This window comes from Toxotes jaculatrix, chromosome 21 (assembly GCF_017976425.1).
Source record: "Toxotes jaculatrix isolate fToxJac2 chromosome 21, fToxJac2.pri, whole genome shotgun sequence".
In the NCBI taxonomy this organism is placed as follows: Eukaryota; Metazoa; Chordata; class Actinopteri; family Toxotidae; genus Toxotes; species Toxotes jaculatrix.
In genome coordinates, this window is record NC_054414.1 from 11,591,143 (window position 1) to 11,618,131 (window position 26,989).

Sequence of the window (26,989 nt, forward strand, 5' to 3'; positions counted from 1 at the left end):
GTTTTAGTATTTTATTACTACTGTACATAAAACACAATAAGCAAGATGACAAAGAAATAAAGAATATCCTCTATCCTTACCTAACTAGATTAGACTGACAAGTAAGCCTATACTGTTTTGCAGAAGTTGCATGTTACACAGTGTCTAAGGAGGTGATCCTTGTTTTTGTTTTTTATTTTACTTTTTTTAATATCTACACTATATGAAAAAAGTCTATGAAAAATAAAACATTGAGTGTGGTCCCCTCTACATACAAAAGCAATATCATATAAAGTACTTTACACAGTATTGTAAAAACATAAACACTGTATTTGGCAAACTGTTGTCAGTGAAGTGGTTAAATTGTTATCGATTTTCTGTTTCTTTTGTGTCAGAATAAGAGGACCGTGTGAAAGCACAGGTAGTAGGTGCTGCACAGTGGTTGGCTTTTAGTTGTGGAGTAAAGACAACAATGGTTTTGTCAGTGAGGGAGAAAAGGGGCAAGGGTGCAGTGAAAGAGAGAGGGCGGGTTGACACAGTGGGATGCTTCTAGTGAGTCATTCATCAGGAATCAACACTATGAGTATCTGTATCATGCACACAGTCTTGCTTATCTGAGAATAGACAGAATTGAGACGTTTTTTGTTTTCACAGTTTCTCACAATGTTTAGTGGACTCTTTGTTTCATATATTAGCGTTACTTCTTTAAGTTTAAAGTAACAAAAGAACACAGGTTAACTAGCTGCCCAGCGGGTAAATGAGATCAACATCCTAATACCTCACAGTAGAGGTTGCATCCCGTGCTAAATGATCTATTTTTACTGCAAAGTAATTTTCCTGAAATGCCTTGTTTAACTAAAGAAGACTTAAATGAAAGAAAAACTGGCTCTTGTGTCCATAGTGTTTTTTGGATACAACTGCATGTGCTACCCTGGATGCATTTTGCCTCCTTTTCCCATGAAATATTGAAGCATTTAGCTCTTGTTACATGGTTATCGGCTCTACCAGATTCCTAGATCTTTCCTATAAAATTCAGATAAGAGAAATAAAAACAGTATAGCAAAAACATACTGTAGGTCAAGGTACTGTTGTAGGCCTACAAGGTTGAATATCAGACAAAAACACTGATATGATAGTTTGTTTTTCCTGAAAGATAGCCAGTTTGCACTCTGGGTAATTATCACATGGAGAACGAGGTGGGAATTGCTAGGGGATTCAAATTGGACTGACAAGTTAAACAAAATCACATTTAAATGGTAGTGTACATAATTTGTCCTCAACTGATGATGGGGTTAATTACTCAAATCAATCATGAGGTGCTCGTATATCTGAGTTTTTCCCTTGAAGCTGGATGCGAGCAGGAACACCCGGTCATCAATGGAAACCACAGAAAATGCTCGAGGCGCCTGGATATTCAGCTCCTGAGATGGGAGAAACTGGCCCCTCTTGGTGTCCCACTGGTAGACCTGCGTCAGTGAGTAATCGCTGCCCAAGATGGCATACTGCCACTTGCCAATGGAGACAGGCTGGAACACCATAGAGCCACGGGACGGAAATGTCTGGACCTCCTTGAACATGGCACCGTCCCAGCGCATCACCTTGGAGTCCCCGATGAATCTTGTTAAGCATATAAACAGATCACCTTGGAAAAGGACAAAGATTCAAGGGACTGTTTAGTTTACACAGTCAGCTACTAAATCTGAATCTGAAATAGGAAAGATCACAAAAACAGTTTATATAAATCCAAAATAATTCATAGCTTGTTATCAACAGCTACTTAGCAAAGTGTCACCAATAGATGAGCTGTCCCTTCAGAAAGGAAAAATACAGAGAATTTTATACAGTATTTGAATTATGGGTAGGTTTTATGACCAGTGGACAGTTTCATTACCACCTTGGAAAGGAATACCTACGTGGCATGTGGAGCAATGAGGAACTAAAGTGGAACAAATTACACAAGAAAAACTGGATTAGAAATTACAGCTAAATAGTGTGAGTCATAAACGCTTTCATTAAATTCATACAGCAAAGAAATTGTTGACTCTGGGTCAAAGTCCATTGCTAATCATATAGCATGGCCCAGACTATCTCAATCTTAGCATTAAAAATGGAATAATGGCGTCTATGTTTACTGTTGATCCTGCTCCAAGGAAAAACTAACTCACACGGCTGATACAGCGATACAATATGGTTAGAGATTGCTGACAGTGTACACAGTGTCTTTCTAATCAGTGCAAAAATACACCCTGTGTGTGTATATACACTGCTATCCAAGCTGTAGCTCTCACCTTTGACCCGAAAGTGTTTGACGGAGAAGACGTCCTCCATCTCTGGTATGTCAGTCCTGCGGTCAAACTGTTTCTGGCTCCTGTTCCACTGGTACACAACAGGCCTCTGGGAGCTGCTGGACAAGATCAGGTGAGGTTTGTTGGAGATCTCTAAATATTCTACATCTGTGTCCCGGTACCACGGGTGGAGTGACTGGTGGGAGTAGAAGCCGTTGCCGTTCCATTTGTACACTGTTGTGGAGCCGGCCTACGAGAAGAGCAAATGTAAAATGTTTATTCCAAACACAACTGACTATAACAACTGTTGCAGATCTGTGACTAAATGTTTAATGGCAATCTACAAAAACAAAATTAACAAGCAATTTTTAGAGTATGGGGCGAAAGATGAGTGTGTGTGTGTGCCCGCCTGAGTGTCCCCAAACATATGTGAAAGCATATGCGAACATTTGGTAACGCCGGGGTAATCAGCAGGAGCAGACGCAAAACGACATGCTGCGGGGAACACCAGGGGAGGGAATGGCTGACATGAGTACGGTAGTTTAGAGGAGCATTATGCATGTGGGGTGGACACAATAACAAGAACAACCATACAATATGTTGGAATCAAGTGCATTAGCTTTGCTGCTGTTGTTGTTATTAACAGTTAAATAACCACAATATAACCATTACTGCCGTATTGCACATTTAGATAATCTGCCACCAAAGGGTTTGTTTATTTTCTGATCAGTTAACCTTAGAGCTGTCGGCGATGACAAAGAAAGACTCCCCATCGATCATGAACGTCTCGATGTCGTTGGGTTTGCGAATCTTCAGGATGTCAATGTCCTGGATCTTGATGAACTTGTTGGCGGAGGTGTCACGCTTGTAAATGTGTGAGCCCCCAAACAACTGGGCCACGATGACAAAGAGGTGGTTGTCGATCACCATGGGCTTGCAGACCACTGTGGAGGTGCCTAAACAGGGAAAAGAGAAGGGGATAACACAGAAAAAAACATAATTAATACTAGACAGATAATCATTACTACTAGAGTAAAAAATAGTGTGATAGAATTTGTTTTATATATATTTTATATAACCACACTGACACAATACCATCTGGTTCCTCATACCTCTACCAATCATTTCTGCCCCAGTTAACAATTACACATTGAAATTTGAGATGGGAGCATTTACAAAAGGTAACTGATGCCGCTGCTCTTTTGTTGTTTTTTAACTCACTTTCAATGGTGTCATAGGTTCTGAAGGTCATCTCAACGTGATCCCATTCCAGGAAGCTGCACGTCCCAGCAAACGGCTGGGGGAACACAACATACTGATCTTTACCGAAGGTGAAGGCCTCGACTGAAATGGACTCGAACTTCAGCGACTGATAGGGGGCAAACTCTGAAAAAAGTACAAGACGACAATGAATCTCTCTAAACAATCCTGCCATGTTGATAAATTCTTCCTTAAACAGGTAGGACGGACAATGCTCAACATTTCAGCTTTATTCTCAGCACTAAAATTGTTGGTAAGGACAGGAATGAGACATGAGAGAAAAAGGTGAGGCAGTCAACTGGGGACAGAGAGCTATTGTTGATGCATTTCCTGTGTGTCACGGGGACGGACACAGGAAGACGATACCTGCTGTGATGCAATCAAAAGAGTGTGGCAACAGGTCATTGATCTTCTTCCCCTGGTGAATGGGCGGGCCACTGCAGTAGATCTCATCCAGGGTGGCATTGGTGTGGTGCATCCACTCCACCAGCCATTTGAGTTTGCAGTCACATATCAGGTTGTTGCCTCGTAGATCCCTACATGCATGGACGAATCACATGGAAGATCAGTAAACAGATAAATGTTTGTTTGTTAAGACATAATATCTTTAAGATGTGCATTTGAAGCATATATTTTAAACGTAGGCTTTTCTGTTCAGTCTCTGCCTCCTGTCCCCTGTCTCTCCCCTACTTGTCTGCACTTTGGCTTCAAGCCAGTGAAACCACAACAAGTGTCCTATATCTCCTGAGTACTCTCTGCTTGTCGCCCACTATAAGTCTAAACTGCTGTTGACCTTGGATGTGTGTATTGAATCCCCACACACACTCACACACACACACTGCAGCCTGCATTATTCTAGCTGATTGTGGCACTGTGACCAAAGCCAGGATCCAATTCTTTTCTCCTTAATTGACTTGTTTACCATTTACCCTGACATTCTGGCATCCTAACCCAAGCTTTCCTCTTCTCCCCTTTAGATCTCTATCTTCTTTTTTCTATTTCTTTCCTCCATTGCAGAAGGGAATAGCTCATTCTGCAATCTTTTGTTTTCTCACTGTTTCTTCTTACTCCTTTCCTTCCTCATTGTGTTGGGATTCCTGTCCTTTTCTTTTTAGCGCCATAACTTCAAAACATTACTGCATTCAGTTCTACACTTCAAGGAAAGAAGGAGGAGGACAAAAGAAGATTTTGCTCAATATCCTCAAATCCTTTCGTGGGGCTTCACTAAAGGCCACCTCTCCCCACCAAATCTCTGTGGACACCAAAAATATTACAGTTCATTTGTTCCTTGTTCCATTGCATTATATAAAACAAATTATATGACTAGTTAATGTGTCAATTTTTTCATTACATACACAAACCCACAAAAATGATCAGTCACACAATCCAGAAAACTAATTAATTATAAACAATATATGCACACTATATGGATGCATTTAAAGATGAATTACTGTGAATTTACTATTCGAAATACAGACTGCACTCACACTTTGGTCAAAGCATCCATGCCCTTGAAGACATCCTTGGGCAGCGTCTCAAGATTGTTGTAAGCCAGACTCCTAATCAACAAAAAGAAAAAAAAACAAAAATACACAAAGTGATTGAATTAGAGGTAGACTGTCTCGCCACAGTCAGCAGACACCGAGTCATTACACTGAATTATAGGCTTTCCATTGGCTCTGTTTTGACTTGAACAAGAGTAGAATAAACAACCTCTTATCCCAACAAAATTACAAGGTCACCCCAGGTCAAAGCTTGAATCCCCTGACAATATTCCTGTGACATGGCACATGTCGTGTAACAGGTGTTTGAAAGGCTCGGAAGTGAATAAAAGCATTAATTAGTGATTAATTAATTAAGCCTGAGCAATTAAATTGAGTACAGGGAGAGGGTGTCATTTGTTGGAAAAGGGTGACATGCTACTCTTTATCCAACTCATCCATTATGGGAAGCTGTAGAGGGTAATATTTCATTCCCTTAATACTGGTCATACTTTACAATAAAAGAAGGCCCTATGGACACATTTCATTTGTGAGCGAGAGGCTGAACTCCAAAGCAGAAAGAGATGTGAACGCAATGAAATGTCAGCTTAATTCATGAATGTTGCATTATTTATTTGAGGGTCGGTTTACCAGGGAGAGAGGCCGTTTTACTTTGAGTTTGTCCTAGAGTGCACTCTCCAAACAGAAGGGGGACAGAGCAGAGTGGACAGGATTTGAGCAGGATCCCTGTTTGTGCCCTTTAATAATGTATTTGCAGTATGAGATGCATTCAAAATGTCCTCTAATGCATTTATTCATCATTTCTTTGGTATAAGAATTTGTTTGCTTTCCTCTGAAGTAAGTGAAGGTGTCTGTGGTGACAGGAAAATTGCACTTTGTCCCTTCATGTGGTTGCATATGACATTTTGAGTCATATTAAAAAACACTTATAAATCTTAGTTAACATTTGTATCTGTTCGTATACTATTGTATGATAGCTGCTTAATTGGAAATTGATTTTATCTAAGACCAATGAGGTGTGTCAGGTGGAGGGTATTCTTATGGATTTTTTGTGAAAGCAGGACAAACTGTTTTCTGTCCTCCACAGATGTCTGGTGCATCTGAGATGAATATGAACCACTATACTATAGCATACTATAACTGATCTTTGAAGCTTTAAGAATGATTCTTTGACTTATCATGAATCATGTCTAAGTAAATCTTGGTAAACAGTGATTAAATGTCTAGTATTTGATTGCTTTCCTCTACAGTGCTATACAGTATTTCCTAAATGTGTAAATATGATGGGGGAGAGTTGAAAGTCACCCACCCATCCATCCACACATTGTTTTATGCACGATGAGGAACACAAGTATGCAAGCATATGGTTGCACCACTCCGTATAAACTCAAAATGTCTTAGATACAAACCGTCATAGACTCAGGGGCAGATTATGAGTCACTTAGTTTAAGGTTACAGTACATTTATATTTAGTTTTGACCTACAGGTCAAACACATTCTCAGCTATCTATAGTGTTGGCATGCTCTGCAGTTCAGGAAAGTGAGAGAGTGTTTACAAAAATACTGTTTATAAATTGTTGTTTGGATTTTTCTTTACATTAAGATTTTGTTAACATGATTTCTCTTAACAAGGGATGCTATTTAAATACATCTTTCCTAAATACATAATCACAGATAAATAATGTGCATCACACTCACAGAAGACACCACCACAGCAGTCACACACTAAGTCAATGTAATATCTACAGACACCACGATCCGCCTTTCAGCAACCTGATCCAGGTGCCACCTTCAGCCAGTAACCCTGGACATCACCACTGGCAGCAGCACTTCTGCCTACTTTGCACTTCAGACAGTTACAGTGAGAGAAAAGGGCAACTGATGCAGTTTATGTTGGAATACCTTAAATACCACTATGCCGCTACCTTTTACCACAGCGCTTCCTTTGGAGAAATTCTTTAAATTGAGAATATAAAAGCAGCTGGAGGAAAGTGTTTATGATTTGGAGGACAGTGTGATAAATCAAAACAACTGGGAAAGAAAAAAAGGAAGCAAGGAAGAATAGAACCAGTGAGGCAAGTTTCTCAAGGTAGTAAATTTAACAAATTGGCCCCTACAGAAACAAAATACTTACAGATGTATCAGTGCTTTCAGGCCCCGGAATGCAAATGGAGATATCGACGCAATTTTGTTATTTTCAATAAATCTGTGAATGAGAAATATTTTATTAGCATTTTGATTAAGACAGATCAACACTATGTAAGTAATTTCACAGCTGAAATCCTTTAACTTTGTGCACATCTTTTCCATTTGCAGTTGTGAGAGGGTTGTATAGAAAACCTGAGCTCTGTCTTATTTGCATATTATACTGTATATTAACTGCATACAAGAATCTAGTACATCCATACCAGAATAAATGTCCGAATGAATTATACCTTAAAGGCCCTGTGCACCTAAACAGTTGTTTTCAGTTAGTGTAGCTAATTACCCTTCTGTTCTGGTTGATGTCAGGCAGAGTTAGGCTGGGAATAACATGAGGTCAGCAAACTTGATGTAAGTTATCCCACTCTAATCAGGCAACACTGGTGAAAAAACCTGACTGGGCGAAACATGGATGTGTAGGTGCTTTCCAAATGCCAGCAGGTATTCAAATATTGTGCAATTTTTGAGTGGGGTGTTAACAGACACTGCTGTACCACAATGCAACACTCTTGTTCCAATGCCATCATTTGTTCATTGTTCACTGATTCCTCATATCAGTTCCATTTACGATAGTACAATAACAGCGGATTACAGAGTATGCAGGGGGAAACTGTGTATTTTATGACACTCTATGACACATATTGAAAACACTGTTAATATCAACTATTCATATACAAAAAGCATGTCTATTGCAAACCTTAAAGATAAATACTTACAGATATTCAAGATGCGGTAAACCAAGGAATGCATCTTCATCAATGATGTCAAAGGAGTTTGCTGTAAACAACCTTGAAGAACAAACAAAAAACAAGAATAATTTAAACAAAAAGCAAACTAGGTTATGCTTCTAAACATCAACAATGAGCTGATAGGAAGTTGTAAAATTTGGGGTTGCTGTTAGTACAACAGAGTCTTGGAGCTGGATCTCTAAACTGTTTGATGATTGAGTCCAAAATAATGGAAAAGAAAAAGTGTTGGATTGATTGTGAAATGCAGGGCTAATTCAGCATTTCAACCCACTGTGTGAGGTTTAAAACAATGAATGAAATGAATAAAACAGAGATAGGGCAGCTCACTCCCACATGTCTTTCATGAAAGGAATGAGAGAGGTTGCCTCCTCCCACATGTTTCTGAGTCACCCTTTAAACCAGTAATGTAAGATTACTGTCCAACAACAACATATTGTTCACCTTATCTCATCTATACATAAAATCTGATGATGAGAACTCAAACACTTTTCATTTACGGTAAATCCACTGGAACCTTTCAGCCACTCAATAGTGGATCTACTCTAAAAATTACTTAAATTAAAATCTTATCAGTATTTCTAAACATGTAACATTTCAATCACAAAATGGCTCTAAAAAAGAGGGAGAGACCTTGGAACTCGAAGGTGTCAAAATGCTGGGAATCTAATTTTGGAATGAAGAATTTCTTTCTGTATGCGCAGCAAACCAGTGACAGTGACTTGTCTGCTAATGTTGGCCACAGAGAAGCCACATTGATTTAGCAGTGCTGTAATGGAGGTTAAGGCACTCCAGGTCACCTTCACAGTAAATAATAACAGACGCTTTCCCCATTTTAAATTTATCCTCCCTGTGGTCACAATACCTGCTTCTCTGACACTGATGCTACCTCCTCTTACCTTTGAGAGTTCATGCACGCCCAGACTGATTTAGTGTCATGTGAGCAAATGGAGGAAGGGATGCCAAAAAAAATGCCAATGTTTTGAGGAGACGAAGTGATGCTTGGAGACAGGGTGCTATTATGTGCAGTGAACTGAAACAAGTGTGAACAGAGAATATAGTGAAGCCCTACCTTGCTGTTAATTTGTGGATTTGCAACAACAAATTTCTCAATATTCTATAGTCCAAACAAAACATTCATTTACATGTCTAGAATTGGTAAGGTAAACTATACCGTAATGCGAGTTGCTATGATTTTACTGTTTCTGTAAGTCAAGTTCTCTTTATCTTAGAAACAGAAAGAACATGTTCATTATTTATCTCTGCCTCTCTGTGTCTACTCAACACGCTCACAGCTCCTCTCTCCCCAACCCCTGCTGTTAGTTGCTGTAGCCATGTGGTCCATTGCATAATCCTGACACCATTACAGAGAATCCCTCTTTAAATCTACATATGAACCTCTATACAAGTCCTCTGGGGAGACCCTGTCTAGTTGTTTATTGCTATAAAGCACTGAGAATAGATTTACTCACAGATAGATAGATAGATAGATAGATAGATAGATAGATAGATAGACTACTCACAGCAGATGCAGGGCAGGCGTGTGAACAAAGCTTCCCCCTGTGATTTCATTAAATCCAGACTTGACAAAAGATCTGAAGGGATGGAGAACACATATTAAAGGTGAATTTATCAGAAAGTATAATAAAGATGAGACCTGGATATTCTGAAAGGCAGGGACAGGGGTGCATTAAGCTTTCCTGACAAGTAATCACATGCAGATTAAATTGCACAATGGAAATCAAGAGTCTGTTCGGCTGCAGGACCACTCACATTGAAAAGACGTCGGAGGGGAAAGTGTGAGGCACGGATCTTACATTCTCACACAGGGCATTATCTTTGGTGCAAATACATCCAGAGGGACATCTCGGCTGCCTCACTCTCCGTCCGTCTGCTACAACCAAGCTGACAGCGACGACCCAAACCAAGAGCGTCCATCCTCTCCATCTTCTCACTGCTCTGCCCGGGTATCCCATTCCTTCTGTCCCGGCCGAGTACTGTCACTCCTGCACATGCAACTTCTCGGCAAAATCCGCGAACAGTAAACACAGGATTTAACAGGCAATCTTGCAGTGTTTTCTTATTTTTTTATATTTATATATTTGTATAGATCTTGTTTATTTTAACGATAGAGGCTGGTGTTGTTGCGCTCGGATGCAGGCTTGTGTCTATGCTTCTTGCGTCTCAATAGGAAGGCACCAGTCCAGCGGATTCGTTCTGCAAAGCGCAGGATTACAAATGCGGGACAGACAGGACATAAGAGCAGAATACACTCTCAGATTTTTGTCATGAAAAGGAATTATCTCAATCTCCCAAATGAAAATACGCTGCTAAAAAAACTCTATTTCTAATTAGTCTGCTGCATACAAAGAAGTTGTCTTGCAGACTCAAAGCTGCAGCCATGAAAGGAAAAAAAATAAAAGCGTAAATTCCCGTGAGAGAGAAAGAGAAGGGAAGAAAGAGAGAGGGAAGGAGGAGAAGGGGGGGAGGCCCCAAGGTGCGCTTTTTTATCAGCAGTGCCAGCTATTATTTATGCGCGCTTCAGAGCCGTGCATGGCAAATGGGAAGCGGCTATTCATGAGCTCTGTGCAAATGCACCTGCCTCACTCATTCAAATGCTGCCTCTTTTCTTCCCTGCTTTGGCATAATAATGACATTAACTGAGAAAAGAAGACGAGCTTAGTCCACATGATTAAAATAAACATAAAATATTAAATGAGTGACTGCACAGAAATGTTTGATAAAACTTCAATTCTTTCTTCAGAATTTATATTTTTACCACCAAAAATCTTTTCTTCGTAGTCTTACTGCCCAGATAATGAATTTATAATAGTGAATTTATTTATAGTCGTGGACTAACATACATGGAAAAACACAATTCTGAATTTCATAAATATTTCTTCTTTTCTCAGACAACAAATGATGCTCTTTATATCATTTGTCCCAAACTTTCTGTCTTTCCTCAGTCCCACATTATCCGCTCTGTTGAGTTCATGAAACACTGGACTTCTGTTCCCAGACAGTGGCGAACTTTCACCCCTGCCACCTCTAATGACCCAGGGACTCAATTCTATGGAAACGTTCAAATAGCATAATAACCCTCTTTATTTTCCATCCACAGTTCAAACGCCTACATGCGTCCTCATAATCTCCCTCAGCGGAAATGAACGATATTATCCCAATTAATCATCATCAAGTGTAACTGGGCCATTTGTTCTAAAATGAAAGTCAATGTCTGGTGTTGTACTCGTCCTGTTTCTTTCAAAAGGTCTAGATTATTCATTGAACCATGTTTTTGTGATGGATAATAGCCTGAACTCTCATAAATATTGAAGAAATGTTAATTGATGAATTAGGCTTTTCACGCACAGTTTCATATAAAGTGACCAAACCAAAGAACTGTTCCAGAGGCACTTCAGTTTGTAGCCTATAGATCTACAACATTCAGTTTTAATATCCCCAAAACAGCATCTTAATTTGAAACAACAAAGTGACAAAGCCAGTATTAATATGCATGTAAAAGGATACGAAGACGTATTTTCCATAATCTTCCTCCTTTTTCTCTTCTCTTTTCTGATTATCTGAGAATGATTTGTTAAGACAGACGTCATCATACAGCGACGACGCGACATGCTGCGTCATCATCTGGCGACTTATTTTTCATTTTGTAAACATTTGGAAGCAATTGCTGGAGACTAAAGAGAAGGAACCCATGGATAATCTTGTGAAGGTGTATTTATCTTAAAGTGTTAAGTCTGCCTTTTTTTACGCAAACAAGTTTGAAAGAACATTTAGCGTTTCGCGTATTTATGAGCCAGTTAGCATGAAACATTGGTCTAAGGATAAGTTAGTACCTTGCAGAACATCAAGAACAAAACACTGAGTTATGCTTACAGCTAACATTATGTGTCTGTATGTGTAAATGCATCACATCTGATCAGATGTGATTCCGATTCAAATGTGTGGTTCCCGTGTTACCTTAGGTGCACGGAGGTGGTGGCTATGACTCTGACTTCAGCGATGATGATGGACAGGGTGGGTCCTCAAGCAGAGGCCTTAAAAGGTACAAGGATATTGTGAACAAACACAAGTGCTTATTCTACCATCTTTACATCTGTCTCTGGTAGCTTACATCCAGACTGATGTGGGTAAACAGCCTCATCCACTAACACAAGCTTCCTATGTTTACTTGTACCTTTGCCAGGAAAAGTGAAGAGGAAATCTTACAGAAGCCGTCCCAGAAAGGCCGGCACTCTCAGGTGGCTCACCGGAGTTTACACTCTAATGAACTGGACAGGTAGTGTGCAGTCAATGACATTTGCACAATGAGGCATTTTGTCTTTCATTATGTTTTATGTTTAATTACGGCAGAGCTTACGCCTCACGTCCCTCATGTAGTTTAACTGCTCGTCCCAAAATGAGCGCTATTCCTTTTCGATCACATGCATTGTACCTGTTCACACTGTGATTAACGTCAGTTCCGGTAATATATAAGAACTGCCTATATTTAAATGAAATCATTCAATCACATTGAGTTTTTGTGTGCATATGATGTACAACCAAATTAAAAAGGAGAAAAATCCAATTTTCATTTTCATGCTTGAAAACTCATCATTACAACCAATTAAAATTCCCATGGTCCTTACATCACTATCCAGAGAAGATATTTTATTTGAAGCATTAATTTATGCCTCAAATAAAATTGGACCGCATTGGATTATAATTCCTTTGTCTTATAATAAACTCCACTGATGACTTTGGATCAATGTTAAAAAAAAATAAAAAAAATAAGGGGGATTTTAGTGAGACTGTCATGACCTGGCTCAAAGGGTCACAACAAAAAGGGAGACAACACCATGTAAATGTTCACATAAATACTCTATTGAACCAAATTAAACCGAGACCAAAACCGAAACCTGAGACCAAATTGAACCCAATTTATCAAACTAGATATTTACATTGTGGGATGTGAGAAATCAGTGGAGTCAGTAGTGTAAAGTGTGCATCAGTGAAGAGCGTAAGTATGCAGGTGTTGAATGATGTAAAACAGAAGCAAAAGGTTAACTCAAAACAACATGATCAAACCAAACACATGGTGTACCTGTGGACAGAGAGAGAAAGAGTGTGAGCAATTGATTGCAATGGTTTAAATAGACTCTCCACCAGGGCCCAGGTGTGTTGAGCCAATCAAGACACCTGCAGACAGGAGGAATAGACACGCCCAGAGGATGTCACACATGAAGACAAGACACGCCCAGAGGATGACACACGTGGGGCATCACAGAGACCATAATACTCAAAACAAATATTAAAAGGCTCAGTGTCACTTAGTTAATTCAGTAACAAATCACTTAAAAATGCACTCAGACACATAGGCTAAACTCACAATACTGGTATTGTGCCCTGAAATACATAAGTATACATGAAGTATATAAAATGAACAAAATGTGCTGTGAATGTTATTTGTTTATATTTTAGATAATTATTCTGATTTTGTTTCCTGTTTTTCAGAGAGGAGGCCAGGAACAGAAGAGCCCACCTGATATCAATGAATGCTGTATCCATTTTCATCGGAATCACATAAATACACTATAGTTAAATAAATGAAAAAAAATCAATGTAACAATCCTGTGTTAGTTTAAGTATTTGCTGCCTCCTTAGTTACTTAGTTGTTTTTAGCAGTGTACAAAAGTTATCAAAGAGAGACTGACCTTAAGCAGATGTCTCCAGTTTGAGCGACATAAGAAGTTTGTCAGTGACTACATTCTTTATTATGGAGGACAGATGGCTGACTTCAAACGCTCTGCGTAAGTACTGTGTCTCACAGTCAGGCTTGACGATCCATCATCTGCTGTCACTTATAGCTTAAACTAATGACAATATGTTCAAGTATAACAGACCATTGGATACACTTTCTTTTATTCCAATTACATACCTTAATCACAATTTATACTAACAGTAATTTTTATGTTAATCATTCTCCTTATATGTTTATTTGAGATTAAAAGCCTTCTTATTTAACTTTTTGTTTTCCTCAGGGCTAAAGACAAAACAGATCTGGATGTGCTGCGTGAGAATCATCGCTTCCTCTGGAGGGACGAGGATGAGGAGGACATGACATGGTGATCACCCGCCCTGCTTTAATATTTAGTTTGCTTTTGATTACTGTTCTGTTCTCTTCTGAAATTGTTTGCCTGTAAAGGAATACTAAACATGTTTAAACTCTGAACCCACATGTATCTTGTGTATTGTGAGAAAAATGGGTTAGTTTTGGATGAGTTTGTGTTGTTTGTCTACCTCACTCCTGGACTTTTTCTGTTCCAGGGAAAAAGAACTTGCAAAGAACTATTACGACAAGTTGTTTAAAGAGTACTGCATTGCTGACCTCAGCAGATACAAGGAAAATAAGGTAGGATAAATGGAGCAATTGATTTATTGATCAAATCATTACACAGTTTAAACAGAAACACAGTAGCTGGATTGTATTAGTGTGATATTTCCACTTTTCTCAGTGACCCAGATTCTAGTAGAGACTTTGTCCTAAAGGCACACAACTATCCTAAAATGAATAAGTGATAAACAAATGATTCATACTAATTTTACTTTCACAATGGTTAGTGACTATTTTGGATTTAAATCCTGAAATAAGAAGTCACTTTAAGACAGGAAAGTTAAGGATCATTGTTTTTATGTGTCTGTGCTGTTTTATGAGGCTGAGCCAGTGTTGTAGCAATATTTAGACACACTAATAACAATATGACACATGACAAATAATTACATCATTTATCTGTGTAATATTCCCTTGATAAAGTATACAGTGTTGAGTAAGGGGAAAAGACCTCTGGGCACATTACAGAAAACACTTTATGTTCTTGTATCTGTTTGGGACTGTTATTAATTCCCCTGTGAAAGCTGAGCTGTTGCAGCAGCAGAGAAAAAAAGCTAAAGTGAAATCTAATTTCTTATAAGGCGAAACCAAGTTACCACACCTACAGAATGTACTGAAAGAAAATAATATAGTGACTATAGACACCTCAGCCATCCAAGACACCACTGCCAGAACTGGGCAGGATGATCCATTTTTGCACTGTGCTCCAAAATGACACTAATTGTCCCTGTGGTAGTGCCATGAGTTAAGGTTAAAATTTCATAACTCAGACACTAATATCCGCCACCAGGGGTATGATGTGTTTTGGCACTGCGCTCTGTCTCTAGTGACCACAGGGTCATTCTGGTCTGAATCCAAGGTTTAAACTGACAATATGTCAGTATAAAGCCAAGGGCAGTGTGCTTATGGCTCCATAGCTGCACCGTTTGGTCTGATGATGCTGCACTCAATTATCTTCATGAGATTTCACTCACGTGAAATAATTACATTACATTACCCAGACTGACCTATGAATTATTAGAGGCTCTATAGTTAAAGTTGAAAGAGTCAACATTTAAACCCCAGCTCTGACACCATGAATCCAGTTGACTCGAAAAACATAAATCCAGTTTCCTTCATTAAATATTCTGAGTTGCCTAATGATTACAAATGCAGTGGTGAGTTGCATCAGTCCCACTAGTTTAGTCACATTTTGATCAGTATTGTCGGGTAAATGAGGCGTGACAGCGCATTCAGATGAATCCAGAGACAGAAAATGTGCGACACACAGATACTGGCTAACATATTAATGATGAGCTTAAACGACGAGGGCGCCATCTGTGAGGGCCTGCTCACTGATGCTTCATCCCAGCTACTGAAGATACTGTGTACATAGACACCAGATAACAGTACGCACAGTAAGGTGTAAATGTGCATGCAAAGTCGTAATACACAGCTTTCACATGAAGATATGCGCTGTAGATGTTCACACCTTCTAAAGAGCTTTTACATTTAGCCAGTTTAACTTTATTTTTGATGGAGTGATTAGGATGTTGCAACAGCATTCAGACCCTGACACACTGAATTCTTCCCCTGAAACAAATGCAACTGGAAGCTAATATCAACTCAAAGACTGGATTAGAATTAGTAATGGTTGGATTTCTTAAAAAAAAAAAAAAGGTTTATTAGCTTTATCTAAGAGACTGTAATTTGTGCTGTGTGCCTGGCTGTTTCATTGTAAATGATCTTGCTAATTCTCGTTATATTAATGCCCAACAGTTTGGATTTCGTTGGCGGACTGAGAATGAAGTTGTCTCTGGTAAAGGTATGACACTGCTCAATGTTATTTTAATTTTGAGATTATATATTTCTATATTATATACTTCTTTTTTTGCACACATACTGTGCAGTGTAATATTTACTTTCTATAATTAGAGAAACACAGTCTCTTCAATTAAAGAGTCACCTTTCCTTCCTGAAGGTAATTCTTTACACGTCTTTAGTGTGTAGAGTGTTTACACTCTACAAAGTTGACAAAATGAAGTGTACACTGTGCTGCTGATGCATACTATTCTCTTACAATGCAGTGCACAGAGGGAACGAAGCAGCTGCTGAAAAAAAAAAAGAAAATGCATTGTTGATTGTGGTGAAACCGCTTCAGAAATATCTTAGATAGATATACTCTATTAATCCCAAACAGGGAAATTTCATGTCTTGGAAACCTTTGTGAGGTTTGCAGTGACGTTCCAAAGTTGCAGTATGATCCACGTTAGAAGTATTTCAAGTTTCATTTTAGTTGTGGATTTCTCTTACCCGCACTCTCACAAAACAGTTCACAACCCCTTCCACTAGATGGCGACAGAGATAAAGACAAAGAAAACCTTTCAAATATGTGACCTTTCAGCTGAATTTTCTTTTTTATTTTCTTGTTCTCTTGTGGCTCCCAACCTCGGCAGACCATTCACACCATCGATTCATCTGCAGATTCACACAAATGGTCCCCCATACATAATATTCTGGTTCCCTGTTTAGGTCTCACACCCAAAGAAAAACCTCAGTATATCTTTGTGCTTGTGATGGAGTCTGCCTCGACAGTTTGGCTTTGATGATCACTGTCTATTAATTGTTCATGATTAGTACAACACCCCCTCTCTGTCAACTGCTCCTTTGTGTGACAGTGACATATATTTATAGGAAGGGTACTATCATCAGCTCACAGAGTGTAAACCTGCCTTGACAGCTCATTGATATGCCTTGAGCCACACAATCACACACGCATAGTTTACATTTGAGTAATTAGTTCATATTTACATTAATACAGCCTCACAAATATACAGTGTGTCTGAGAGAATTTACTAAGCCAATATATTGTTCCAGATTAAGACTCTGTAATCCTGGTCTCTGACAGTCCACCCCCCAATAGCAATACTCTACAGGAAGTGGGATTAGATCAGGTCAGAGTCAGCTTCACCTCAACTGTCACGTATGTGATTTGTGTGCATTGATGATTCCCAGAGAAATACTATTTAGAGCAGGGGACACTGAACTCTCCAAACAGTCAATATTAATCTAATTCTGTTAGGTGGACCCAGCTCTTCATTCAGAGGTGGAGAAAACACTTGTGAAAATTGAAAGTTAAAAGTGTTTGTCTTTCAAGTCAGAGGCAGACGAAGTCTTTACCATAGACTGAATAAGACTTGAGTTTTATTTTATCTGAAGGCTAATAAAGAGTATCATTCAGACACAGGCACTCGAATGCAAAATCTGTACAAATCATAGTTGAGTCATAACAAAGTTAGCTTGCCCTGTTCAGTTAGTTTCACCTGCATTACATGTTGTCAGTTCAGGCTCAGGCATAGTGTTTGTCAGATGGCCTGACTTAACTTCTGCTCACAGATAAATAGACCAAACATTTCCCAATGAAACTGATCCTGCAGCTCATTTTAAGGGGCACTGCAGTTCCACTCTGCCATGGGGACCCTTAGCATCTCCTGTTCTCTGTGCACTTCAGGTCATGTTGGTGTTAGGTAATGCTGACTACTGTTCACCCAATCAGGTGGATTACGAAGAGCACTGACCTTTCTTTTCATGGCCAGAGTGTGATGTGGGATGTAGCAGTGTGCACTGCCAAAAGGTTTCCTTCACTCTTCTTTCAGAGGTTAGAATACAAGGGCTGGCTTAAGGTAGAAGGAGGTGAGTTACACAGCTCTCATTAAATGCACATGCAGTTCACCTCTGAGTAATTATACAGACAATTTGAAGTTAATAACTTCTGTGGTATTTCTGTTTCGGGTAATTGAAAATTGCAAATCAGCACTATAGTGTAAACACGCATCTATAAACCAATACTAGACGTATTGGAATATGTTGTGTAAGGCATTCGGGCACTCCATTCCAAGTCGTGTTTTTCTGTTGGTTTCCCTTCTGGTATAAATTGAGCTTTAGTCTTGCTGTCAGGAGCAGGTCAAAGGACAAAGGTAGTTGGGGCCAGGCTTATTTTTGGTGGGCCTCCTGTCAAAGTAAATGGAGTATCAAAGGTCCTGGCTTGGGTAACTTTCCTGTCTTTAAAAAATGGTTTTAACACACTTGCCACCACATGTTCACTTATAGTGCAGGAATCAAGTTTGACCCACCTCTGCCGCCTCTGTGTAACCAACACTTTTAGCTGGGGTGTGAGGCCACTTTAAGCCTTCACTGGGACATAATAGTTTTCACATGCTGACCTTAGATTTTATTATATTTTCAATGTTATTGTTTGTTTTTTTATGGATCTCAGTTTGTGACAGCATTTTTACTTATTCCAGCTTTGTCTTTTCTGAGTCTTATTCTATGTCTACTCCATCGTTAGGCTTATTTGTCAGGTTCATATACAGCATTTAGTCCACTAACAAATGATTGAGTTGGAATATTGTCACATCCTATTACATCCTGGTAGATTCCCTTAATTTTTTGTTTGAGGTAAAATGAAAGTGACAGGCCAATTTGAAGGTGAAACGTTTTCATTTGCTTTAAATGATTGCTTCAGCTTGACCTGGGCTGAAACATAGGCAGGGTTTGTACTTTATAAGGATATCCTGCTGGGCTCTGTTTTGCCAGACAAAATACTTCAGCTCCAGAGAAGTAAGTGAGTGTATTTTAAGTGTTAGAAGTGATAGCTCATTAGCCCACAGCCTGCAAAGCTTTCAGAGTCCCCCAGTCTAACAATGGAAGTGCAAATCTCTCTGTTCTTATTGTTTTCATGTGCTGTGAGTGATCTGTGAGTGTGTCGCTGGGTGTTACACATTAAGACTAAGAAATATGAGTATTTTTCAGTGGTATACAGAGGGAGAGGCAGATGGAGTGCAAGTCTTTGGAGACATACTGTATAAAACATTATCTCAGTGGCATGTAGTGCTCCTTAGTCTGCTTAGTTAACAGGATGCTGTGGGGTACAGAAAAGCTGCAAAATAAAATGAGTGTTGATCTTAAGGTCGGCAGTCGCTACCGCTTGTCAATGTGAAAGGCAGACGTAAAAAGGCTAAATCTGATCCAGAGTCAGAGGTGGGACTGTGTGGTCGGAGAAACAACCTTTTGGTTGCCACTTACTGTACATTCCCAATATTTGAGAAATCTGCCTGGGGGTAGTGAGTGTTGATCGTTTCCCACAGGCTGAGAATTTATTAAAGGTGGTCGACCCCTTGGACGGCTGGGGGAAGGGGATGGTGTGTCAAGAGTTGGCTGCAAAGCAGCACTGAATTCTGGAGCTCAATAACTGTTGCGCTTGAATGCATACTTCTGACTGACTTCAATCAGTCTGCACTTTAACAATACAAAAAAATCATTTTGGGCAGGGGTAAATCTATTTCTTTGGGCCATCTAGGTAAAGTATATGAGGCTCAGCACTCATTTTTCATTTTCAATTACTGTCCATAATTACTTTTATTTTAATAATAAACAGTCAACTTGACATGTTAGACTAATAGCAATCGTTCAGTCAGAATACCACATGAGCTGCAACTAGCCTGTTAAATTAGCATATTTTCCCCAAAACAGGCCTACTTTCATAATAATGTGCTCTTTGTGAACCTTTAGCGGTTATTCAAGTGAATAAAAAGTGAAAGAGCACTGGCTCAGGTCACTGCCCTGTGACTTCATCCAGTGCATGTTAATCATGCAGCCATCTGTCCTGTGGTGTATCCGTCTTGATCTCAGGCTGGTGGTTGGTGGCATTAGTAACCATTGACGTAGGAGGACAGGAGTTCCCTCTCTTAACAGGTTTACGCGGTCAACCTGATGCCAACTCTTTTCATGGAGCACGTGAGGCTCACCTGATGTGTGAGGATACCCAGTACTTGTCAACAAAACACAGAGGCGATCCTTTTTTTTTTTTTGCCTTTTGTTTGAAGACTTTCAACAGAGACCCATAGAAGAGCTTTTGTGTAAAGCTTATTTTGTAAAACAGGGATGCCCTGGGTGGCCCTATTTTAAAAATATCTGCCTTCTGAAAACAACACAAGTGACTAAAGTTGTGCTTATTACCTTTCATAGGGGAAATTGTGGTGCCTGGGGCCAGATAACTATCAGAAATAAGCGAAGAACTGTTTCCTGCCCTTGATTATATTAAATTTTTGACATTTATTTCATCAAAGAAGTTGCCTAGAAACAGATTTCCATTGACTCCACTCTGTCAGTGTTGTGGTTATGAGTAGCTGGAGGGTCAGACATATTCACACACTCTGTATTGTAACCTTCGAATATATCATATTCTTTTATATTTGACACTGAGTGTTTCGCTGCAGTAGCAAGGGGATTCAGTACCTTGTTCAAGGGCGTTCAGTTTTGTGTAGGTAAAGCTCAGGCTTTTACCTGATTTCTTTACAGATAAAAGCTAGTGTGTGTAGATAAAGTGGATGTATTTGATTGATTTATTTTTTATTTTTGTGTGTGTGTGTGTGATGGAGAGCGTAAGATGTCACGGGAGACTTCCAGTGTGATTGTAATTGATGCCACTGATGATGGTGAAGACGGGACAGGCCTCTGAGCTCGGGTCACTGCTTATGGCGTCATGTTGGCACAGAGTTGAGAAGATGGCCACGTCCCAAGTCACACCCAGATAGCGTCAGAAAAGTCCAGTCATCAAAGTTTTAAAGGAATATGCTGGCATTTTTCCATTCCCATTTCCCTTTACTGATAGCTTTTGAAGTTTTAAGTATTTTTAAAAGTCAATAGGTGAACACATACATGCAGCTGCTTCCTAAAATATGTTGATTGAAAAACAAGATTATGGACATTCATGGTCACTAAGTCATTTTAAAGACTGGTGAAAAATATGTAGAGACGCGAACTTGTGATGCCATTGAATTGAAAAGATTCTGTTTACATAGTTTACTGTAGAATCATCCAGGTAAACAGCCACAGACTTTGAAATACAGTAAGTCACAGAATCATTGGTCATTGATCATTGATCATTGGTCATCAGAAAAATCACTGTGTGGTGTCTTTTGGTCTCTGTATTCTACTTTAGAGCCACACCGGAATACTAGCTGTTCCAACTATAAACTCATATTTATTCTGGTTTCTTTTACTTATTAAAAAGAAAAGATAAACCTAGTCAGCCTCAACACAATCCAGGACTCGAGCCAGAAGTGTCATTTTTAGCTGACGTCATAGGATCTTAAACTAATACAGCACGTGAAGAGAGAGTATGCCTTATGGCCGAAGTGGCCCGAAGCCATGGCAGCCAGCGTCACCTCACCTGAATTTTTACAGAGCCTTGACCTTAGGCAGGTGAGGGCAGGCATCACTTTCCTCTCGTCCCTTTGCCAACAAAGAACTGTTCTGACGCACTTGCTCCCCTTCTACAATCTGGAGGAACTCCAGAGACCAGATCAATGCCACCTTAAGCTCCTCTAGGGATAATAGGCAGGCTGTGAAGCGGCTGAAGGGAGGCCTGAGGAGATGAGGCGAGGTGAAGAAAGGGAGATGAGAAGGAGCAGTGGGATAAGGAGGAAGGAGTGTGGGGGGGGTGAAGGAGAGCAGCTGGGTTTGAAGGTTGCCTGACACAATCTGAAGCATTTGGAGATTTATAGTCTGAATTCCTCAATCCATAAATGAAACATTTGCCTTTTTGCTGTAGCATTCTCTTGTATCGACGCTGTTGTGTTTTTTAATTCTGTCTTTCTGTACATAATAATTCCTTACACACAAGAATAATTGTACATTCAATGTCAGGGCTCTGTGGCTTAATGTATAGTTCTTACTAACTATCAACCTGGAGTATATGTTGTGTATATGTGGAGAACGTGCCCTCTGGTCTTCCAGGTCAGTTCCAGTGTGGAAACAAACGCTGTGAGAAACAGGAAGGCCTTAAAAGCTGGGAGGTGAATTTTGCCTACGTGGAACAAAACGAGAAAAGGAATGCGTTGGTCAAACTCAGTAAGCTAAAAGAAAATTTATCTTCCCATTTTCTCTGGTCATTTTTAGTAAAAGTTGCGTTTATGTATGTGTACTTAAGTGTGTGCGTGTGTGTGGGGCTGTGGCCTGGTGGGGTTTCCCGTCTAAGACCCAGCTCATAATAATCCTCCTTCAGGTATCATACTGCAGAAAATCCTGTTAGAATAATTACCGTAATTGGAGGACCCACCACTCATAGTCAAATCAGTCAAGCAGGAAATGACAGACTCTTTTAACAAGCTAGTGCAACAGGTCATGTCCAGACGTGTTGTTTCTCCTCATTAACAAAAAAGTGCTTCTCGGCTAATGAAATGAAAATGCAATATGATCTGGCTACCCTGTATGAACCTGGTAAGGTGTAGTGGAAAATTGTAATGGATAAGGATGTTGCAGTGATTTCGTGACTATGAATTAATGCATAACTTTCTTAAAATACATAAGCAGTTAAGTTTTCACAAAGTTTAATTTGCATCCATGAGCAGTGAGTGAAGCAGGAGTTACAATTATTATTTATTTATGTTATGGAGAAGGTCTCCAGATTTACGCTGATGATACTGTCATATATGTGTCAGGTTGAACCATTTTATCAGTTTACACTCAGGTGTTTCTGCATTTAGATTCTGTAGCAGCATGAACTGAAACTAAAATAAATGTTACACTTAAAGGAAGATTAAGAAAATGAAAACTTCTATCAAGAAAACTTCTAAGGTCATTAACTGTCATTAGCAAAATGTTCAATGTTGATGAATGTTCATTCATCCACTAAATGTTGTATATTTAGGGGGTGAAATACAGCAACTTACTCTGACTGCAATTGTAGCTTAAGCTTCATGTCACTGTTCACCAACATTTAAGCAGTTTTAAAAAGTGGATGGATTAATGCTATAGCTCCTTGATAATGGCTGTAATAATAATAATGACAGTAAAAACGATGAAACCATTTCTACAACCACCACCACAGATGAGCTGGTAATAATTATTCCATGGTGTTTCTGTTCTAGGATTGTGCCCTGAATGCTCTTTTAAACTCAACTACCATCACAAGTAAGCCACCCCACCTTTTACCCTTGATGCATTTCTACATTAAAAATGTAGATCTGTTTGCCAATGATGAGTAGTTTTAAAGATTGGAGAAGGTGTGCGCTTGTCTGGAAAAGTAGGACAGGTCACCATAGACAGTCAGCACACATTATTTTGTAGCATGAAGAATTTAAATATTCGAACCAGGATTCATGTCTCCTGTCTGACCCTCTTACCACTCAGAGTTTCTTGATTTTATCATTTTCACGTGGTCTCACGTGTCTCACGTGGTATTTCAAGATGTGGCATAGCTGGACTGCTTTATATTGTTCATGCAGCTTGGTCAACTTGTGATTCTATTTGTAGGAGGAAAGAGGTGAAAGCAAAGACAAAGACTAAAAGGTTATCAGAGGAGAACCAGGAACCACCACAGAAGAAGACTAAGAAGAGGAAGAGATCGTCTTCACATTCCAAGAAGCATAAGCACAAGAGGCCTAGAGGTAAGATTCCTCTCAAACTGTCCCATTAATTACAGCAGTAGTCTCATCAGATGGGAAGAGGCTGTGGGAGTAACCTTGTTTACGTTTTGCTCTTGGAAATGATATCATTCCTGTTTTTACCTTGTGCTTGACTTTATTATTTTGTAATGAGTCCCCTTTCGATTAAAACATCTCTAATTTTACAACTCTCTGTGTTTCTCTAAAGATCGCTCCGCCTCTTCCAGCAGCTCCGAGGAGTTGCTGAACTCAGACAAAGGTAACCTTCATAACTCCCTCACACACACGCACACAGGTACCTCCCCCATGTTAAAAAACACATTGCACAGTTTATCATCTACTCCCCTGGGCCTCTAGGCCATGGCACTCCCCCAAACTTCTGGAGTGAAAACAACCTGACAGTCCTTTCTGGAAACATATCCATTATCTCTGTCTTTAAGAGAATTAGACAGCAAGTCTGCTTTTTCTCAGCTCTCACTTGAGACTTTTGACTTTTTCACTTTTTTCCTTGTACTTTTGCCTTTCACTGTGAGCTACATGGAATGAAGTATGTCTTTTCCCCCATGTCCCTGTTCTGTTTAATTGGGTCTGGATGTATGGATGGATGGATGGGTGGGTGGGTGACGATGTAGACAAAAACAAACTTTTTCTGTCCAGAGGTTATGTCATTGGAACATACAATGGAATACATACACAAACACTCACATTGTTTTTTCTTCCTTTGCCTCAATCACACATATTTGAAGCAGCTGTTGAAGGCTGAATTGGATGTAGGATTCCTGGAATATAATGTTGTTTGTGAGAGATGCATTCAGGGAAGGTTAGGGACTTTAAGGACACACATTGTCTCCTATAAAATGAGGGCTTCTTTATATTTTTGCCACATCTAGGGGGGCAAAGCTGACCCATAATTTTTGTTTCGCACAATTTTATCTGGTTTGGCCCTGGTCGGATTAAACTGTTGGAGGGCAAAAATGTCCCACTGGGCCCCTATTGAAACTGCACCTTTTGCCCTCACTGCATTAGATATGTAGCCTGTGGCCTCGTAGTTCTCATTCAGACCAGTACACTCAAGAAAATACACATGGAAGCTTTATCATAAAACCTAGAATTCCTCTGCTGAAATACTTTCTGCTACCAGGACTTCTTTTTGACAGTTCGAAGTATTTTGATTTAAAAAGCTACTTAGGAAGTCTGACACAGAGCCACAAGGTAAGACCAGCTAAAAAAAACATGCCGCATGGTAGTAGTCCAGGACCCACCTTAGTTGAACTCTATTGTAATTTAGTGTTTCAGATTTCTTAAGAACGCTTGTTAATCAAATTGCCACAAACCAAGAGACCTGAAGGGAACCAAGGGGCTCAGTTGTCGACTGACTGTTTCCTGATTTACAAGTCAGCAAATAAGGAGTTAGTGAAAGAACTTCCTGCTATGTGAGGCTCCCACCCTGATATTAAACCTGATGAACAAGTGTAATTGGTTGACCTAGTTTTTCCTTCCTGGAAGTGACAGCTCTCTGAAACTCTCCTACTAGACTCTGAAGCTGAAGATGAGCAAGAGAGCCAATCAGAAGCTGACCACTGGCGAGGACCCGCCCCTGCAGTGGAGGAAAAGTCAAGGTGAGGTTGACAGCTAATGTTTATATTAAATCACTCCCAGTAAGCTTCTGTTAAACCATCACAGGCAGTCTTTACCAATTAGCCTACATCTCTACATAGCGCTGTATGTAGACCACTTAGACATCACACACAAAGCTGTCCTGAACAGTCAGGAAAGTTTCTAAACCTTTAACCTGCTAATGTCATGCTTCTTCTGACATTTAGATGTCTGTTCTCAGATATTACTGCAAAGGTCAACAGGAAGAGGCGGTGTTTATTCAAGCACTTCTACTATATGAGCAAAACTCTGACCTCAAGACAAAATACATTCGATTATATGATGGTACCTATTGCACTAAGTGCAAATTATTTTGACACAGAGAGTCAGGTTCTATAATTTATGGTATGGTAACTGTGTTTATGAAAATGCTCTACATTCATAGCTTCTCCTGTGTTACATGTGCCAAAAGATGGCAGGTAAATTAGGTGTTTGTTTGTTTGTGTTATGGATTAATGTTGGTACCTCACATCATATTATCCACAGAATAAAATGTAAATGAAATAAAAAAAAAAAGCAGAGTGCTGTGTCAGGGGCCATGCAAATAAAGCACGTTAACAGTCTGTGTCAGCACTGTGCATGGCAGGAACTAACATTTCTGTGATTTTGTTTATCTGTTTAGGGAGGAGGAGTTTGATGAGTACTTTGAAGACATGTTTCTTTGAGTCTGCTGGTATCAGTGGCAACCCTGCTGTGACTACGCTTCCTTTCTGCGTGCCACTGACATTAAGCATGTTCTGTTATGTCTTGTGTGCGTGTAGTTTTATTTGACTGTATGTTTCATTATGGCTACAGAAATAAACAAAATGTTTACCCAGTACATGTCAGAGTCTTTTATTTACAGATCTGTCTCAGTCCCACCACAGTCTCTGTGGAAGATAAAGGAAAATAGCATTAGCCATGCCAGCAGCATGGTTTTAGGGATGGCAATGTCTGTCTGAAATTCGGCACAGACATTAAAGTCCCTTTGGGATGAATTGGGATTACTTTAGTGATGCTGTAACCTTTAATCTAGTGCAGGTGAACATTTTGATTGGTCCAATACTTTTGTTAATGACTAATATTTGATTTAATGATTTGAATTAATTAGCAAAATGTCAGATGCTAACGTGCTGATGGTGGAATGGTTAACATGTACCTGCTAAACACCAGCATGTTACCATTGTCATCGTGAGCATGTTAGCATGCTTGTGTTAGCATTTAGCTTAAAACACCACTGTCAGTACAGTCTCACAGAGACATTAGCATGGACTCTTTAGACTTTTCTAATGTTAGATTTACCTAAACCTTAAGTTACCTCTCGTTAATTCACTTTAGTTTTGATACATTTTGTGGAGTAGTGGGCCTACTCTTTCTTGCTTGAGCAAAAATTCAATGAAATAGTAAACAATGGTAACACAGAAGAGTCAAACACTGCTCTTACTAAGAGACAACAAGGATTAGCTGGAGATGTCCCTCTGGCCAAGGGCAGATTGAAGTGCTGCCTTGACTTCAACTTGCAGAGAAGGAAACTGCAAAGTAGCTGGGAGATTATAGACGTTGG

The 26,989-nt window shown here is 39.5% G+C and overlaps 2 protein-coding genes across 2 annotated transcripts; one reads left to right on the forward strand and one right to left on the reverse strand.

Moving 5' to 3' along the window:
* Positions 1 to 2: 2 nt before the first annotated feature.
* Positions 3 to 12,029, reverse strand: lgi1b (leucine-rich, glioma inactivated 1b). Its single transcript, XM_041029603.1, has 11 exons — positions 11,953 to 12,029; positions 9,748 to 11,555; positions 9,498 to 9,569; positions 7,945 to 8,016; positions 7,161 to 7,232; positions 5,012 to 5,083; positions 3,891 to 4,060; positions 3,486 to 3,650; positions 3,000 to 3,220; positions 2,268 to 2,514; positions 3 to 1,621 (listed from the first exon to the last, which is right to left on the reverse strand). The coding sequence occupies exons 2-11, from the start codon at positions 9,948 to 9,950 to the stop codon at positions 1,272 to 1,274; spliced, it is 1,644 nt and encodes a 547-aa protein (XP_040885537.1). The 5' UTR covers positions 9,951 to 11,555; positions 11,953 to 12,029; the 3' UTR covers positions 3 to 1,271.
* Positions 11,612 to 26,263, forward strand: fra10ac1 (FRA10A associated CGG repeat 1). The gene is made up of 14 exons (XM_041029604.1): positions 11,612 to 11,704; positions 11,958 to 12,037; positions 12,179 to 12,271; positions 13,486 to 13,531; positions 13,705 to 13,781; positions 14,013 to 14,096; positions 14,299 to 14,383; positions 16,121 to 16,166; positions 22,142 to 22,255; positions 23,275 to 23,317; positions 23,660 to 23,793; positions 23,999 to 24,049; positions 25,325 to 25,409; positions 26,069 to 26,263. Exons 1-14 carry the CDS (start codon positions 11,687 to 11,689, stop codon positions 26,109 to 26,111), a joined length of 999 nt encoding a protein of 332 aa, XP_040885538.1. The 5' UTR covers positions 11,612 to 11,686; the 3' UTR covers positions 26,112 to 26,263.
* Positions 26,264 to 26,989: the final 726 nt, after the last annotated feature.